Genomic DNA, 19,739 nt, shown 5'->3' with positions numbered 1-19,739 from the left:
AGACTTGATTGGTCAAACAGGATCAGGCCAGCCTGGGATAAAGCTAGCATTTTCATTATATTCTGTGTGCTATTTGCTGTTTCTGGATACTAGCTGCTTACTCACCACCATCTTGAGCTCTGGTCCTCCTGTCCTGACAACCGGTTTTGATGTCAGCTCTAATCTCTTTGTTCCTCAATTTTGGACCTTTGCCCCCTCCACCCCCAAATAACTGAAGCAGTGTTAGTGGTCAGACCTGGCATCACAGTACTAGAAGGCTTATGGATATGGCAGTATCATGTGCCCCTGTCTGTATCTGTTTAAGCACAAAAACACTGCCTAGCAAGGCAGGAAATGGCTGCCAGATCCTGGCCAGGAGCTGGAAAATTACTGAGGTATGAGTTATTAGAGTCACCAGGTGAGACTAATTTTCAGCTCCTCCACCCCATAGATATGCAAAAGACCCTAAAACAATAGTGTCTTCTAGGAGTTCCTGAACTCCCTAACTCACCCCACCAATCTTTCCATAACCTGTTCTCCCATTCGGGTTATTCAGGGTGCTGATAGTCTCACCCACCCAGCCATCGTGGATCATCAGTAATCACTGATAACTCTAGTTTTGCCCAGGAAGGTTTGAATATTATTTGTGGGCAGATGATACAATCCTACTCCATACTATAGCTGGACTACCTGCTGCCCCATTCAGTATTTGCTCTGGATTTCCATGCTCAGCCTGCATGCCTCAGCTCCTCTCTCTTCTTGCCACAAAGCACTTGCCGCTGAAGCCGTTCCCCTTTTGGACTGGTAACTATAATATCAAAACCCTGAAACTCTACCCCACATCCTCTATGCTTTTTCTAGGAAATTCTGTATGTGTCTGGTGTATGTTGTTGTATTTTTTTAAAAACACCCACTTAGTCATTTTGAGAGTCCCCTGTGGGAAAGCACTGGGTATACATCGGTGGAGAAGATCTCAGTTACACCTCCTCATGTAGCCTTACAGTCTGTATGCTTATGGTTTCCAGACAATTGTTTCCTTTTAATACCTTAAAATTAATTACCATGGAGTGGTTCACTTTGCCTTCTTTTTCTTTTTCTTTTGGTGCATTTGGATATCTTTTAGCATAAGATGGAGGATCTTGCTGGATATTGAGAGACAAACTCTGTACTCATTAGCTAACAGGAAGGATATGCTCCCCTAATGAGCATGGTACAGTGCCAGACTGTGGGGATCCTGCTGCTTATCTATCGCCTCCCCTAGTCAAAATAAAATGCAGACATAGTGCTTGGGTATAAAATTTGGGCCACTTTATTAATTTCAACATAAACTGGGAATATGGCAAAGGATCCAACTAGTGGCACATGTCAAGCCCTGGGGTCACATCCCACTGCCCCAGGAGTGAGCCCTCCGGAGGATAACTTGTACCCAGCGGCCAGGCAAATGGTTCCACTTTAAAGTTCCAATCCCCTACTGCTGTGGAGCTGGGGGTGGGGGAGGACTTGTCCAGGGGTCCCACCAAGCAGTCTACCCTCACAACTTTCTAACATAAAGCCTACCAGCTGCTCTTGACAGACCCCAATTCCCCACCAATGGGGGTCACCATCCTGCTCATTTTCCCATCCTATCCTGCCAGTGACCAACTATTTACAGCACCACCATAACAGTTAATCCATCCTGCAGTGCAAGGTAGGAGAAAACTCCCCTCCCTGTGTGCCAATAGGGAAGGGAGATAAAATTCCTACCTGGCCTTGGATAATCCTGCACTGCCAAAGGGAAGGTGGATGGGCCAAGCAAAAGGAGAAGACTATGGACTGGGGAGGTGGAGCTGGCATAAATGCCTTTGGCTCCACCCCCTGGAAGTGAAGGAAGAGGCTGCTGCCTTTTCCTTATCTGGGAAGCAAATCCGGCCCCTGGCCCCAGCAGCCAGTTTTGCCAGCCGGGAGAGCCAAATTGCACCTTAAATCTTCACAAATCCAGAGTTTTTATGCTTGCAAGGTTTAATGTTTTGCCTTCACCAGTCCCTTATGGCAAATCTTTTGAGAACGTCTTATTAGGAAAAACTCTGCCCGTATAAGTATAGAGTTCCTGCATTTCTACCGCATGTTCTGCTTTATTGTGATTTTTATACTGCGTAAAGGAATTCTTTAATCAGTCCTCTTTTATAAAAGCTGACAAGTGGTTAGTTTGTGATATTTAATATGATTAGCATTTTTTCAATATGGATGCTGTACCATCACAGAAATAGGAAGAGCTCACACAAAAGGACAGACAGATTCCCCCATAATGAAACTTTTTCAATACAGATTTGACTGGATGAACTAAATTTTATTAAAAATGTAATCTTGTAATTTAATATATCATGAAATGAATAAGAACAATAGATTGTAAATTTTCATCTAATTAGACTTTTAATTTTAAGGGGCATTTTCCCTACAGCCTCTTGGATATCCTTATTCCTGATGCTATAAATGATAGGATTCAGTGCTGGTGGTAAAACACAATACATAACAGCCGAAACCAGTTCCACAGTTGGAGTGGAAAGTGCTTTAGGCCTCAAATAGGAAAACATAGCTGTGAGGATAAATAAAGAAAAGACCGTCAAATGAGGAGTGCAGGTAAAGAAGGCTTTATATCTGCCCTGAACTGATGGAATCTTAAGCACAGTGGAGAAGATGTAGCCATAGGAGAAAAAGATGGACCCAAACACGAAGGCACACACAACACTCCCAATTATGAATATCAGATTTTGATTCACTTTTGTATCTGTGCAGGAGATCTTTAGCAGCTGGGGAATATCACAGAAAAACTGCTCAACAATATTGGATCCACAGAAGCTTAACCTAAAGGTGAGACTAGTTTGTAGCACACCATGCATCACACTGATGATCCAGGAAGCAGCTGCCATCTGAGCACAGGCACCCCAATTCATGATTAATCGGTACTGCAGAGGATGGCAGATGGCTACGTAGCGGTCATAAGCCATGACACTCAGCATGGCTAGCTCAACACCTACGAAACTGATAACTAAGAAAATCTGAGTGACACAATCATAGAAAGAGATCACTTTGTTGTTTGTTAAGGAATTGGACATGGATTTGGGGACAGTGACAGAAATAAGACACACATCGGAGAATGACAGATTCACCAAAAAAAAGTACATGGGGGTATGAAGCTTGTAGTTGATGGACACAACTGTGATTATGAGAATATTCACAAATAAGGCTATCATATAAACGGAGAGGAATATCACAAAATGCAAAATTTGCCCTGCACGATCATCAGCAAATCCCATCAGAAGAAACTCTGTCACAGTAGACTGATTTTCCATGTGATTTCTTTGAATTATTCTGTGGAGAGATGAGAAGTCATTAAGAGATGAGATCACAAGCACAATTGTTTGTTTCCAATATTACATTGTTGCATATTACTTTCTTGCATGGGTAGTGCAACATCATTTAAAATGCAAATTTTCAAATCTCTTCTTTTTGAACAATTACTTCATTATGGCCAGTAATTGCAATGAAATATTTCAATGGAATTTATTTGGCATGCACCCTAAACAGTCAGCCTTCCACATTCCTGTGCAGCAATACCAGTCCTCAAGCGGCCATTTGTTGGTAATACCACACCTTAGAGTAGCCATCGGGCATTCATCCTGAGATAATGTCTCTTCCATTGTGGCCCCTGCTTTGTGGAATGGGCTCCATGAAGAGGTGAACGCTATGTCTGAGAAATCTTCAAGAGGTTTGTCACGAATTTTGAGTAGGTTTGCAAGGCACACATCTTATAAGGGAGGAAGGAGGTATTGGGGGGTTGTTTTTATATTTTGTTTTTATTGTAAATATTTAAAATCTACTATTGTAACTTGTGTTGAATTAGAAGGAAAGGTGGAGTTAAAATGTTTAAATAAATAAAATGAATGAATCTCATTCTATATTTCCCCCCTTAGTTCAAGCTGTTTAAAAGGGAACATAATAAGAATGTCCTACTTGGCCAACATTACATTTTGTAAACTTGGCTTATCCTTTGTGACTATTTGTTTGTAGAATGGGATCTCTCTGGCAGAGCTGTCTATCAAGTTTTTAAGGGGTGCAGAAGGTCTGCAGGCATCCCTTCCATTACCTAGGGAATTGATATGTTGGAGCCAGGATGTCTGGGCTCATGGACCACGTTTTCACAGTTTGAATTTGCTGCTTGGCAGCTTATCTCCACGATACTCTCTCTTGTTGGTTGTACTAACTGGAGGTTGGCAAGCCTTGCCCATAAAAATAGGCATGCTAACTGGTCACTGTGCCCAAGTACCTGCAGCACAGACCTTGTTTATCTGTGGAACTCCAGAACCAGAGCATCTCCCACATTATATTTCAAACTGCCTTTATTCAGGCCCTAGATGAAATTTTTTTCATGGCTACTGTAAAAAACTGTAGATCAGATGTAGAGAAAATAACATTATGTATATTACATATCCCCATTTAACATACATGGTTTTTAATTTAATTTGGTAGCTAAGAAAATTCATAGCCAAGCTTAAATTTGTTTTATGGGAGGGAAATTTGAATTTTACTATTCTGTTATTATATCTTTTTACATTTTTTAAAAAACATTAATTCTCTCTGATCTTTGCATTTTTCCTTTTCCTGTAATTTCTGTTATTAAGATTGGAATGACCTTTGTCTTTTGGCTTTAAATCCTGATGTTTACAGTCTGAAATAGTGAACAAAATGAGATCTCATGATGCACTAGGAAAGCAAGAATAACGCATGACGAAATTTAATAGTGATGTATCCTAACTGAAACCAATAGAATAAGTTAATCATGACTAATGGAATTCCCATTTCATGACTATAGAAAGATTAGATAGGTACAAGGGGGGCCACAACAAATTGTTGTGGATTGTGGAGAAAGTTATTACAACAGTTGTCCAAAGCAGGCTTTCCTGTTACTGGCCCCTACTCAACCCCCTGTACAATGTTTGTCTCCCACAGTAAAGCAGCCTTCATTGTTACTTTTCTACCTCCCTCCCAAAGAATCTCCCCTCTTCCCTCCCTTTGAAAAACCTTTACTTTCCCACCATTACTCTTTAATCTCTTCCCTTCCAATGGTCCTTCCCCCTCTCTCCCTAAAGGCATTACAGTTACCCCCAATTCTTTACCAAATACCGGGCCATCACCTATCCCAGCATATCCCCATACCACCCTGCCTCATTGACTCTCTTCTAAACACCCTTATCCTTACCCTGTCATCCTCAAATACCTTTTGTTTTTCTGCCTCCCTCCCTTCCTTAGTTTGGACTCCGCTGTTGGTCTTCAGATGCAGACCAACATGGCTACCTACATGAAACTTCTTTCAGAAAGGGGGGAGGGAGATTTCAACCTAAAGAAAACTGGGTAACCCAAAAGGTTGAACAAAAAAAAAAAAGAATATTTTTATATGCACCAAAGCAAAACAAAAACAAAAACAAAAAACACCACTCCTCCTTTAATAAAACTCCAAGAAATAAAACTGTATAGTTAAAACCATGTCAATTTGGTTCCATATATAAGTACCATATAAGTACTGAACAAATGTACCCATACAGATATGGATGTCATTTATTACAGAAAAGACCAGGTCCTGTAATACACATCCTAATACACATGTCACCAAACATGTCTCAACTGTTGAATAATTTTTACACAAGGGGAAGGTACTTACATATTGGACCAGAAAGACATGGTTTTAATGACAGCGTTTTATTGTTTGGAATTTTATTTTAAACATTGTATTCATTTTATTAATTGTGTTATTATTTTTTGCATTGACCTTGGCACACACAATGTACAATCAGTTACTCTGGAGGGTGAACAACAGGGCATAGAGCCCAAGACTTTCCACTGATACTGTCTCCAGATGCGGAGGTTCCTTTTAATCACCACAGCTATTAGCTGCTGATAGATCTATCCTCCATGAACCTCTAATATTCTTTTAAAGTCATCACCTTTGCTTATAAATATCACGTCATTCTCTGGAAGTGAATTCTACATTTTCATAATTGATGTAAAGAAATATTTATTTTGTCTATCCTGAATGTACAGACCCTCAGCTTCAGTGGATTCCACCAAGTCCTAGTTTTTGAGGAGAAGAAGAAAAAGTTTTGATTGTCCACTCTCTCTGCTTCATACATAATTTTATAAACCTCAGTCACCGCCCCCCTCCCCAGCAAGTTTAGGAAAAGGGTTTGAGACTCCCAGGTTTAAAACCTCTACATCACCAAGGAAGTTTGCTTGGTGAGCTTTTGCCAGTCACACATTGTCAGCCTAACTGGGAGAAGCGGAGAATCTTGTAAATTAATTTCAGTCCCCATAGGGGAGAAAAGTGAGGTATAAAAGAATTAAATAAAACATCTTCTTATCTATATCACGATCAATGAGAAGTATTTCCAAACCATGCAAAACTGGAGATGTGTACTGAATGCCTGGAAATTTTCATAAATTAGTTTGTTTTCTGAAAAAGGAACTAATTTCCAGAGCATATAGCTCTAAGGAGATGCTGAGCCTAGACCGCAACCTCCCCTCTCCCAGGTTCATCATTCTCTTAGCAGGCTGTAAATATATGGAAATATTTTTCAGAGAATGTCATGGAGAGGAACAAAACAGTTTCTTGACTCAACTGTTACATTACCGCCCCCCTTCATTTGATAATTCCATTCAATTTCTCTTCCCATTTCAACTCTTAAAAATCTCATCCCTAATGTATTAAATAGCAACAAACAACATGCAAGAGGCCACACATTCATGCCTCTTTCTGCAAAATCATAGCCACTAATTCGAAGGCCCATGAGACTGAGTGAAACAGTTTGAAACAGTTTGTTAATATTTTTTTTAGTAGAGTCCTAATCCAAGTTACACAAATCTAGGACCATCAACATAACTCTCCTCGGGACATCAATGCAAAATGGCGTCCCACATTTTATTTTATTACATTTGTAATCTGCTCTCTCTGCATTTATAGTCTGCCTTTCTTACTGAGACTCAAGATGAATTACATAGGCCGTTTCCACACAGCTTACTGCTGCTCGTAACAACCCGGAAGATCGCGCAAAAAATGTGGAAGATCGTGTTTTCTCGCGCAAGATTCACATGACATCGCGCAAATCTTGCGCGAGAAAACGCGATCTTCTGTGTTTTTTGCGCGATCTTCCGGGTTGTTATGAGCAGCGGTAAGCTGTGTGGAAATGGCCATAGTGTGAGATTAGTACAATCCAATATCAAGAACATTTCAATGAACAATGCCATAGGGTAAATAAATACAAGTCTACAAAGACATAACATTACCAAAAACCCAATACAGAGTTGAAGAAATGCTGAAACAGAACATTAGTAATTCTAGGACTGAGTTTAAACATGTAACTACCCAGTAGGATCATACCTGAAGAACAGCATTTAGGTCATAAGGCAATGTAGTGGTGAAGTCTATGGTCACTATCTCATTAGTGAAGCATCTGAGACCTCCTCCCTACAATACAGCCCTTCTATTTGAGTAAAAAACCTTTTTGAATAATTCAGTTATGCATTGTTTATGGAAAGCCAGAAGAGTGGGGGCTCTCCTGACCTCTTTAGGCAGGCTGTTCCACAGGATAGGTGCCACAACTGAAAATAAATGTGTATGGGCAGCTGTTGATTTTGCCCATGTGCAGGGTGGCACCTGCAGGAGACCCTGTTCAGATGAACAAAGCTTCTGTGGAGGAACATAGGGAGATATGCGGTCTGGTAAGTATACTAGATCAAGACTTGCTGCCATTCATGTATGGGAAGATCTGCACATTTAGTATACCACCCTTTCGATTATTCTATTCTATAACAGAAAGTAGAAATGCATCTTCAAATGTATGAACTTTATTGCATGATCATTTCAAAACTTGTACATGAATATTGCTCATCTATCTGGCAGTTTGTACCTAAGGTGCCATCAAGACAAAGTTGGTTTACCATTGCCTGCCTCTGAATAGGGACCCTGGAATTCCTAGGTGGTCTCCCATCCAAGTACTATTCCAAGTTGACTCTGCTTAGCTTCCAAGATCTGACTAGATCAGGCTAGCCTGGGCTATCTAGATCAGAATTTCTTTTTTATTTTATTTTTTAATTTTCTAAACAACAAAAGAGATATGGGAAAAATAGGAAATACAGAAATACTCATTACACTAACAAAAAATTAAGATACCCTTTACACAGATCATCTAGAACAAAATCACCATACATCATTTGCATGTCATGTTCAGGCCCATAACTGGGAGTGTAGTGAATGCCTGATACTTTACACTCATTTAAAAATTGACACCCCAAACATCTTAAAAACCCTACAGAAGAATAGGTCATGTAGTCAAAGAGAATAACACTCACCTCTTCAGTTGCATTTCTCAGATGATATGTTCATCTTTGTGTCTTTAGTTTTGGTCTTTATTGGAAGAAGCTAAGTTGTCAAGAGTTAAGCACATCATCTCTGTTTTCTGTGCAGAATTGCATCAGGGAATTGTGCCACCCAGAATGTCATGAAGTGGAGACAATTCCTTTAGCTGCCAGACAACAAATCATGAGATGTAATTAGTGAAGAAAAGGGCATGTTGCCCTTATCAGCTACCCATGTAAACAAAACACTAAATAAAATATTGAAATAAATCACCCTACTGTTCTGAATAGAATCCAGAAGTCACTACTTCCTGAAATTTTTATTGGCAATGGAAATCAAGTTAATGACTCTATACCATGATTGGCCACAGCTGACTGTTTTCTAATTGGACCTTTAGAAACTACTTACTCTGAGTAAAGCTGTTGAAGACTTAGACCTACATTCAAATACTGCCTTGCAACATTTTTTCTCTTATCAGTCAGCGGTTCTTAGAAGGATTTCTTGATCCAAGGTGACCCTGAATGACATGTTTGGATTAGAGATGGGCACAAACCTAAATATGAACCAAAAAACCCCACGAACCAGCCCAGTTCGTGGTTTGCGAACCAAGGTTCATGGAAGCTCATTTCCACAAACTTCCACGAACTGGTCTACTGGTTTGTTTGGTTCATATTACAGGGCAGTTTAAATGGCTATTTCCCCAGGGAAATGGCCATTTAAAGTTTCTTGCCTTTTGCAAGCAGCAGGTCCCTTTAAACTATCAGCTGGCAGGTGACAAGGGGGGATACTATCAGCCTGCCAGCTGATAGTATAAAGGGGCTTGCTGCTTGCAAGTGTCAGGGACCTTTAAATGGCCCAAAGCCACAAACACAACCTCACCCCCACCCACCAGCCCCACAGGCCCCCCAGGCCCACACTTACCTTTCCTGCGGCATGCAAAGGAGCCCTGTGGGCCCATGGCCTCCTCCCCCTCTTCCCGCAAGGGTTGGGAAGGCTGTTTTAGGCCTCTTCCACCACTGCACTGCCCACAGGGTGGCAGAGGAGGCTGAAAAGGGCCTCCCTGCCCCTCAAATGTCCACCTCACCCATTTTTGGCTTCCTCCACTGCCACTCGGGCTGCAGGACGGTGGAGGAAGCCAAAAATGGCCTCCCTGCCCCTGAAATGGCTGCAATTTTCAGGTTCCTTTGCTGCCCTGCAGGCCACACAGCAGCGGAAGAAGCCAAAAATGGCCTTCCCACCCCTCACGGGTGGAGGAGGAGGAGGTCATGGGCTGCAGAGATCTCCCCTCGCCACCTGCTAGCTGATAGTTTAAAGGGAAGTGGCCCTTGCAAGTGGCAGGAAAGGGCCCTTTAAACTATTAAAGGCCCTTTTCCCTGCTGCTGCTAAGCGGCTGGAAAAGGGCATTTAAACCCAAAAACCACAAACTGGGTTGTGAACTTGCCCCAGTTTGTGGGAGTTCGTGGTTCCTGGTTTGTGAAAACTCCACGAACTCCATGGTTCAAGGTTTTTTTTTGGTTCATGCCCATGTCTACTTTGGACAAAAAGAGATGAGTATGCAGAGTTGACATAACAGTGAATTTGGAGGTCTTGAGAATGTTGATGTTTTCAAGACACTGGCCTTTCTTAGTCTGTTTCTTGGCTTTTCAAAACTTTAGTTCAGGCTTTTGAGCCTACTTAAACACAGAAAAAGAAATATCTGGGAGTTAGCATTTCTCAGAGAGAAAAGAGGAATACAAATGTGAATAAGATCATGGGATCAGAGGACTTTAAGGCTATAGACCAGAATGAGAAGCTCTCTACTGCATTCCAACTGATTAGCTCAAGAAACATTGGTTGGGATAAGTTGCTCTGATTGCTGCTCTGAGATAAGAACAGAAACACACAAAAAAACCCACTTTGGTGGGAGGGTGTTGTTAAAATTTGGTTTCTCAGATTTGGTTCACCATTCCAGAAGCTGCTTTAACAAAACGAAACAGCAATTTTGGGATGTATTTCTGGCTTGTTTGTTTCATTTTGCACATCTCTATTTACCACATCTCTATTTACCACATGGCACTCTCAGTGAGTTCCTGGTCTCAAAAAAATGAGATAATGCCAGACCTCCTGGCCAGCAGCGCAGAGGTTTTGGGCCAGGAGCTGCCTTATGCCTCCCCATCAGAGTGAGACCAGCAGCACACTCCTTCCCACCCATACAGGGATCTGGCAGAGGGCGGAGCCAGGAGCAATAAAAGGTGGCTTTGCCCTTTGCTCTCCAGCAGTCGCTTCATGTTCATTTTGGAGAAGCATGCTCAGTCTGCTCCCCCTCCTGAATGTTGGAGCAAAGGACTACTGAGGTGACAGCCAGGCAAGCAGCTCAGCAATGACTGCAGACTCAGCTGCAGGGCAGTTTGCAGCAACCGGACTGCAGGTGATGCTGGGTGGGCAGCCCCACAGTTGCCTGATCAGTGGAGACAGGACCAGGAGCAGTGGTGGTGGAGGCTGCAGATGTGGCAGAGGAGGCAGTTGACAGTGTCATATGTCATATTCCCTACCCGCCTTTTTGGGTCTGCCCACACTTAAAGGGCATCTGGTGCTGTGGTGCCTAGCCTGGCCACATCTGTACTCATGGTTTGCCCAGCCTGCGGGCAACATGGAGCAGGCAGCCCCAGAGTTGCCTTTTTTCACCTGGGCAAGTCATTATTCTGCCTTCTATCTCCACCATGGTGGTCCCAATCACTGTTGCTGCCACCTCTGCCTTACTGCTGTCCCAGATGGTTGCTGCCCTGGGCTACGGGGATGGACTGAGCACAGTCCGTGCCATACCATGAGGCCTTTCGTGAACAGGCACCATGATGCCAGGGCCACCTAGGGTTGCCATTCCCCCACCTGGGGCGGGGGATCCCCTGTTCCCACACTTCTCTCCCACACATCCACTTACTTAGCCAGAGGAGGGGCATGCTCCCCCAGGGCACCCCCATGTGGCATAGTGCACCCCTGCACCCATAGTGAGCCTTTCAGCATGAATCATGCCCTGCAGGGGCTGAGCCAGACCTTGGTGAGTGCGGGAGTGCTCCCAGATCGACCTTTGATCCCATGCAATGACATCACTTCCCGGAGGTGATGTCATCGTGCACGCTAGGAGCGCGAATGCCTATCCCAAGCAGGAGAGGTAAGTGTTGGGCTATCAATCTCCCACTAGGGAGTACAGGAACCTGGCAACTCTCTGATTGGGGGAGGCAAGGGGCCTGGCAATGCTAGGGCCACCCCATTGTGACTAAAGAAGTCCTCCAAAGTTAATGGGTTGAGAAGCACTCAGAGGAATTTCATCTTGCCTAGAAAGCCTTTTGGGGGTTTTCTGATTAAAACTGTTAACCCAGTGTTAAGTGATGGGGAGGCAACAGGCCGAAGGCAGCAGGCGTTTGCATGCACACTCACACACATGTACTTACCCCCATTATTTCCAGATCAGTATTCCACACAGAAGGACTGATCTTGTCATAGTTTTTTTTTCCAGGCACAGCTATGGGACTCGTCTTGTTTTTCTTCTTTTGTTTTCTCCTTTTTCTGAGTTAATAGTTTTAGTTAGAAAGGAAGACTGGCAGCCACCAAGCAACTTGTCCAATCTCTCACATTTACTAATAAAAATGGGGGCGGGGCAGAGAGGACCATCCCTCCCCTTCCCTCTAGCCCTCACTTTTACCCTTTTCTGGACAGAAGAAACGAGTAATTTTCAATTGTATTTATTGCATATTATATTTATTCATTTGCACTTTGCACTTTTGCACCTTTGCAGTAATATAGAGTTCGGAGAAGCATGGTTGTTTGTTTACTGTATTACAGTATTAATATGCATGTGTCTGTGTGCTTATCAGGTTGAACAACGTTTGTTAAAATGCATATTTTGAAATACTCTTCTTTCTACACAATTATTTTATGATGGTATGGAGTTGCAATAAAATATTTCAATGGAATACACATGGTAGGAACCAAAAATACTCAAGTGGGACATTGCATCTGATTCTAAATTTTCTTCTTGGTTCAAGATGTTTAAAAGAGACTAGTAGTGAGAGCCAGGTTGGTGTAGTGGGTAAGAGCAGTGAAACTCTAATTTGGAGAACCAGGTTTGATTCCCCACTCCACCACTTGTAGCCAGCTGAGTGACCTTAGGTCAGTCACAGCTCTCTGAGCTCTCTCAGCCCCACCCACCTCACTGGATGATTGTTGTGGGGATAATAATAGCATACTTTGTAAACCGCTCTGAGCGGGTGTTAAATTGTCCTGAAAGGTGGTATATAAATTGAACGTTATTATTATAGCAGTGTGATCCTAAGCAAAGTCACCCCTTTCTAAGCTCATTGACTTCAGTGGACTTAGAAGTGTGTAGTTCTGTTGAGGTTTGCAGTGTAATAGAGCTTTTTACTTGTCTACAATTACATTCTATAAGACGTATATCCTTTACAAATGTTAGTTTCTAATTCATACCAAAAGTCATGCTAACTCGTTGATATACTCAAATTGCTGTGGCATAGTCCTTATGTATCTGTGGAATTCCAGGACTGGAAGGTCTCCCACATTATGTTTTTTACTGCTCCCTGTGCTCAGAACTTAGACATAAATGTCTCATGACTGTTGTAACATGCTTATACTGTAGCTCAGCTGCAGAGAAAAGAACTTATTGTTTGACATAGATCCCCATGCAACATACATAGTCTCTCTTTACCCTTTTGGTAGCTACGAAAATATGGGCCTAAGCCATATCTCACTAGGTGGCAAATTTCTCACATTCATTGTGCTTTTTTATGGGTGGGAAGTTCAATTTAATGTTCTTTTATTATAATTTTTTGTTTTGAGTTCTGTGTTTTTGCTGTATTTTTCCTTTAAATTTCTTCTGTTTCTTGAACCATAATAGAGAAATGGTTTTAGAGCTCATAGTGATGTCTAAACTTACTTCACTAATTAGGGAAAAGAAAATAAGATTGTTTATTGTTGATTGGAAACCCCTTATTGACTTTTTTCATGAAAGAGAAAATGATGATTTGAAGATTTGTGGATTTGATAAATAAGGAATTTGGACAACAGAAGAAAGAGAGCTTCTCTTTTTAAACAAAGTAAGAAAAATGTGTAATTTTTATTCTCTCTCTCTCTCTCTCTCTCTCTCTCTCTCTCTCTCTCTCTCTCTCTCTCTCTTTTACAAAAAATTAATTTTAAAAAAATGACAAAAATTTTCTGCTATTTCCTTTAAGATTGCAGTGGCCGTTGACTATTGGCAATAAACTTTGTTGTTTATTGAACAAAATGAGCTGTCATCAGACACTGGTGGAGAAAGGGTGAAGTATTACCAAAATTGATTGTGATGAGTTCTAATAGAAATCAATTCAACAAGTTAGCCATGACTAAGGGAAGTAACATTACAGTTTCAGTGAGATAGAGAATTTCTCTACATAAGACATCTTACACTCAAGTGATTTATTTTCTGTGTGGTCTTATATTCAAGTACACTCTTCCTAGCAGTGCATGTATACCCACAATTTAATTTAATTTATTACATTTATATTCCGCCCTCCCTGCTTCAGCGGACTCAGGGAAGATAACAAAGATATACAAAATATTAAATATCACTAAAACTTTAAACACTACATCTAATCATTAAAATTACAGTTATGCAAATATATAAATTTCATATATTTACATATACATAAATAAAGAAGCAGCACATAATTTGGATTTGGCATTCTGTACAGCGGTTCTTCCAGAGCAAATATATGCAGTATCAAGTATGGACAACAGCATCTGCATCTGCATACGAGGGCATATGATTTAACCCCCCCCCCTCAACAGAGGGCACCGCCTGGCATCAGCCATATGCCTGGCAGAATAGCTCTGTCTTACAGGCCTGGCAAAATGCTAGCAAATCTTGCTGGGCCCTAGTCTCGTAAGACAGAGCATTCCACCAGGCCGGGGCCAGGACCGAAAAAGCCCTGGCCCTGGTCAATGCCAGGCAGGCCTCCCTAGGGCCAGGGACTCTTAAAAGATGCTTCCCACCTGATCAAAGAGTCCTCCGGGGCTCATATGGTGAGAGACAGTCCCATAGATACGTCGGTCCCAGTCCGCATAGGGCTTTGTAGGTTAACACCAAAACCTTGAACCTGATTCGGTACTCCACCGGTAACCAATGCAGCTGGCGTAGCACCGGCATAATATGCTCCCACACCGGTGCTCCAGCAATGACCCACATTGTGGGCCGATAAATACGGTACCTGCTACCTGGCTTGCCGGAGATAATAAAAGGAAAACCTGGTAACTGCAGTGATCTAGTCCTCCATCTTCAAGGAGGGATCCAGAATCATCCCCAGGCTCCTAACTCTCGGGGCCAGTGTAAGCACTGCCTCATCATGTGTAGGAAGCCGGGGTCCCGAAGCCATCTCCCCATGACTCAAGTACAGGATCTCCGTCTTTGTAGGATTCAAGTTCAGCCGACTTTGTCTCAACCAACCAGCCACAGCCCCGAAAGCACACTCCAGGACATCAGGAGTCGATCCAGGCCTCCTGTCCAACAACAGATAAAGCTGGGTGTCATCCACATATTGGTGACACCCAAGCCCGAAACTCCACACCAGCTGGGCGGGGGGGGCGTATATAGATATTAAATAATAGTGGAGAGAGTATCGCTCCCTGTGGCACACCACATACCAGCAGCCTGCGAGATGATATTCTCTCTCCAAGCGCCACCCTCTGTCCCTGATCATGGAGAAAGGAGACCAGCCACTGCAGTGCTGTCCCCTGAATCCCCACATTGGCAAGGCGGTGGGTCAAAAGCTTGTAATTGACCAAATCAAACACTGCTGGCAGATCCAATAAAATCAGCAGTGCTGATCTGCCCTGATCCAGATGTCTGCAGAGATCGTCTGTGAGGGTGACCAGCAATGTCTCAACCCCATGTCCTGGGCGGAAACTGGACTGGAAGGGATCTAGGGCTGAGGTCTCCTTCAGGAAACTCTGCAGTTGCTTCTCCACCACCTGCTCAATCACCTTACCCAAAAAAGGGAGGTTAGAAACCGGTCAGTAATTGAGCAGTTTGGCAGGATCTAATGATGATTTCTTCAGAATAGGCCATACCACAGCTTCCTTTAGTGCCTTACGAAAAACCCCAGAGCTCAAGGATAGATTTATAATCACCTCCAAGGAATCCCGTAGTCCGTCAACACTGGCTTTCACCAGCCATGATGGGCATGGGTCCAAGAGGCATGTGGTAGGCCATACCACCTGCAGAATCCTGTCCACCTCTTCCCCGAAAAGAGGGATGAATTGATCAAATATGGGTCCCGAGGACGGCCAAGGGGCCTCTAGTTCACTTACCGTATCAACTGTGGCTGGTAAATCGCAGCAGAAAAGCAAGATCTTATCAGCAAAAAAGCTCGCAAAAGCCTCACAGCTTATCTCCGGATTTAAATTTTGGTGGTCTCCACCTAATTGGGAGACCAATGAATGAACCACATTAAATAATTTAGCCGGGCATGATCTAGCTGATGCAATGGAAGCTGCATAATATTCCTTCTTCATGGCTTTCACCGCCATCTCATAAGACCTCATAAACAGCCTATAAGATGTTCTTGCTTCCTTGTCACGAGATCGTCGCCACACGTGCTCAAGTCATCTTATTTCCTGTTTCTGTTGCCATAGCTCCTCAGTATACCAAGGAGCCCGGTGATTCCAGCAGCAAAGAGGATGACGGGGAGCGATTTCATTGGTGGCCTCAGAAAGCTGGACTTTCCAGCTCTCCACTAGCTCATCTAATGAACCACCGTGGAGCATCGGTTTCCGCAGAGCATTCTGGAACCCAATTGGGTCCATAAGTCTGTGCGGGCGAGCATAAATTTTCTCACCACCTTTGCAGGGGGGGAGTGGCACGCCCAGCCTGGCCTTCACAACCGCGTGGTCTGACCATGGCACTAACACTAACACAATGGTAGAGCAAGTGTAAGATCTTTCACTTGAGCACCCCTGTATAAGATTCCTTGTGTAGGTAACATGATTCTTAGTCATGAGTCATGACTAATGACTCTTGAGCAAAGAGGGCAGTACAAAACAGTAAGATTAGATAAGTATGCTTTTTTATCTCCTACTATTGTGAACTGGCCATCTCTGATATTGTGTTAATTATAGTTGAAAGCCTAATAACAGAAAGGTATAAACTGAACATTCAAAGTCACTAACTAACACCTTCCCTTCCATACATTTGTGACCCCTGTAAGATCTTTATTTGTTCATTTCTGGAAAGAATATACAGCTGCTTTAGAGCATATTAAAGCAAATTAAGTGAGACAGAGCTGAAAGCTGGAAGAATATATTGGTATTTCTGTTTCTTATGGGAGGAATCCAACCACCTTTTCTGCTGTTAAAAATGGGAGAAGGGGTCCCTTTTGGCTACTTAAAAAGGCTATGTTGAAGGTTGAGGAACCAAAGTGTACAAAAGCATGCTGTACTGGGAACTGTAGTAAAGGAAGAGAAATGGTGAGTGGAAAAGATCTAGACAAGTGTCCAAGATTGCTACAGTGGACATGTGCATAGGAGGGCTCATATAGTCTTTCAATTAGCCACAGCAGTCTGTGGTGCAAGGAAGTGGTTCTCAGTTTGATCCATAGCTGATTTCTTTGTACAGAGGGTGGATGCCTTTAAATCAACCTGGAAGAAATTGGTAACTTCCCTGTTCCAGAATGGGACTCCTTGTGAGTAAGGGGGAATTAGTGGCTAGGAGGAGGGTATGAGAGAGGGGTAACAAGCAGGATACTCCACCAATTTTGACCATGTCCCCTCCCCAAGGAAACTGACAAGATGGGTGTTCTTCAAATAAAGAGTAATTTTTATTAAAAGGGGAAGACACACACACACAAGAAGTAACTCACAAGCATACAAGATTCCTATTAATGAAATGGGAATAGATTTGAGTGATTTTGGGGTGATTATTACCTATCCAGGAAGCAGGAGTGGTCCATGGAGGAAAAGAGCTTCAAATGTCCTGCGTCTTTGGCCAGGAAGGAGGGATCAGAGAGAGAGACGCTGAGGGCCCTATGCTTGGGTCCCAATAAGTGTGTACAATTTGAGTGGGGCAAAGCCCATATTTTTATAGGAAAAAATGAGCCCTGAGGCTGGAGAGCACTTCAGTCATTAGTACAATGAACCTTAAAAATCACCTCCGGGGAATGACAAAGGTTTGATTACCTTTGATTGGTGCTACTGAGGTGTGACAAAGAAATCAGATTGGTTTCTCCAAAAGACATAATACTGTTCACTTGGCTGAAGAGGAGTCTCCTTTCACTACAAACTTCCTCTGTCAATAAGATTTCTTATATTCTTAGTTCTTAACAATGAGAGGTGTTTTATTTGATACTTGGGTTAAAGCCATGATATTTCTTCACAGAGTTTCCTATGGCAACTCAGGATTCCTGGAGTTAGTTTAAATCAGTTTCCCCTTCCCAACAGACTGGGGGATCTCTTCAGAGCCAAGCCCCCTTTAAAAACTGTGTAGGAATTAATTTTCTCTTAAGAAGATATAACCTTTCTTCTCTTGGCTTGATAGGGAGTCTAACCTACTATTCAATCACTTTTGCCAAAACACACTCCCAGTTCTATGGTGTCTGTGTCAAGAAGCCTTCAGCTTCTGCTGACACTTATACTATGAATTTTCAAATAGAATTCTTCTTCAGGACAATGATGTTACAGTTAAGGCAAAAGTTTCCTCTTCCTTCATTCCAGAGGAGAATCTGTTTGACCTTCCCTGTCAGATTCATTCTCAAACTTGAGTCTCTGAAAAATCCTGACGGAAACCAACTGTTAGTCCTTCAGCCAGATTCTAACTGACGAATAAGAGAGGAGGGAGCAGCCTGTCACTCAAGCTCTCTGTGGAAAGTGAGAGTTAACTCTTTCCCTTCAAGCACTCTGATGGCTGCACCTAGAAAACCTGTTTTCAAGTGCAATCCATCACACAGTGCTTTAAAGTGTTTTCAGTTTCCAACAACTACTCCTCATAAGAGGAAAAATCTTCACTATTTGACGTGGATCACAGGATTTATTCAAGTATTGTTTTACATTCATAATAAATTTGTTAGGAAGTAGAGTATCAGGCTGCTATTTTTTAATATCAATGCATTTTCCAGTTGTTGTTTAATAATATACAATCAATTCCTTTATAATCTGTGTTCAGACAATTTTCAGACTGGGTTTTCTTGCAATAGATTTCATATTTTTGTAATCTGTTTATTTACTTTCTTCATTTACTTCATTTATACTTCTCCATTCCCACTGAGGCAGAGTACAACTAGTTAGAGCAGTGTAATACACCCAACCAAGAAAACTGGAGAATAATGCACTAAAACACAATGTAACTGTCAATTGCTGATGATTACAATGTTATTTTTTCCACATACCAGAATGAAGAGACAAGATTCAAAAAAATTGTTAAATTAGGACTTTATTAATGGAAGCTCTGCCTTAGCAATATATTTAAGATTCCCTCCCCTCTGGATATGGGGCATGTTACTAATACATAGTTCTATTGGACACTAGCACTCAGAAAACCCACCCGAGCTCAAATTCAAGAACTGCAGTGCTTTTGTGCCTCATTTTTCATTGCCAGCATTTCTAATAATTAATCAAATTCCTTTGCCTTATCACCATCACCCACCTTTGTTAGTTAACAGTGGTATTCAATGATGCTGCCCAGTCCAATGTAGGTTCCTCACCAATTCCATAAAGCAGGTCAACCATTAGATTCAGTAAAACTTCCTTCAACCTTGAATATCACAGAATGCTCTCCAAATTTCGTTATGTTTTCCCCAAAAACGGACACTGCTCCTGCCAAATAATCCTTACTAAGGACCTAATTAGCCAATACTGGCCAGGCCAATACTCATTTACTTTTTTTCTCTGGCAATATGAAGCAGCCCAAAAAAGTCCTTTTTGCCAGCTGGATAAAGGACTTTCCAAAATTCCTGTTTTACCCTGAAGTGAGAAAGCAGCTCATCCATGACTGAGATTGAGAGAATTTCATGCAACATCAAAGTACCTACTCAAAGGATATAGAGACAGTTTAAATACAACATCTCAAGCTGTATTCTGATTGACCCATCTTCCAGCCTAATGCTCCATTAGGTGGGGTGAAGGCAAAACATTTCTGGTACCAGGCTTAAGGTTATTATTTATATCTAACTGGGTATTTATATGTGAACTGTAATTTTAATAATGCTTTTATGAGTTTGTAAATTCTTTTTTATAATGCTGATTATGTGTTTTAATTGATGTAATCTGCCCTGAGCTTGTATGAGGAGGGCAGAGTAGAAATATAATGAAATAAATAAATAAATAAATAAATAGTTTGTCAAACTAAGGAGGGGGAAAT

General features: G+C 42.1%; 1 protein-coding gene across 1 annotated transcript; it reads right to left on the bottom strand.

Annotated features, from left to right (window-relative positions):
• Positions 1 to 2,372: 2,372 nt before the first annotated feature.
• On the bottom strand, positions 2,373 to 3,656 carry LOC129339355 (olfactory receptor 14A16-like). The gene is made up of 2 exons (XM_054993940.1): positions 3,610 to 3,656; positions 2,373 to 3,327 (listed from the first exon to the last, which is right to left on the bottom strand). The coding sequence occupies exons 1-2, from the start codon at positions 3,654 to 3,656 to the stop codon at positions 2,373 to 2,375; spliced, it is 1,002 nt and encodes a 333-aa protein (XP_054849915.1).
• Between the last annotated feature and the right edge of the window lie 16,083 nt (positions 3,657 to 19,739).

The sequence above is a fragment of the Eublepharis macularius genome, chromosome 12 (assembly GCF_028583425.1).
Source record: "Eublepharis macularius isolate TG4126 chromosome 12, MPM_Emac_v1.0, whole genome shotgun sequence".
Classification (NCBI taxonomy): domain Eukaryota; kingdom Metazoa; phylum Chordata; class Lepidosauria; order Squamata; family Eublepharidae; genus Eublepharis; species Eublepharis macularius.
The sequence above is the reverse complement of the archived record's forward strand: the minus strand, read 5'-3'. Positions and strand labels throughout refer to the sequence as shown.

Excerpts from the sequence above, each read along its gene's own strand:
- LOC129339355 (XM_054993940.1), bottom strand. The coding sequence starts at position 3,656 with ATGGAAGAGACATTATCTCAGGATGAATGCCCGATGGCTACTCTAAG. Across the intron at positions 3,328-3,609 it reads TGCCCGATGGCTACTCTAAG|AATAATTCAAAGAAATCACA; the intron begins GTGTGGTATTAC and ends ATCTCTCCACAG.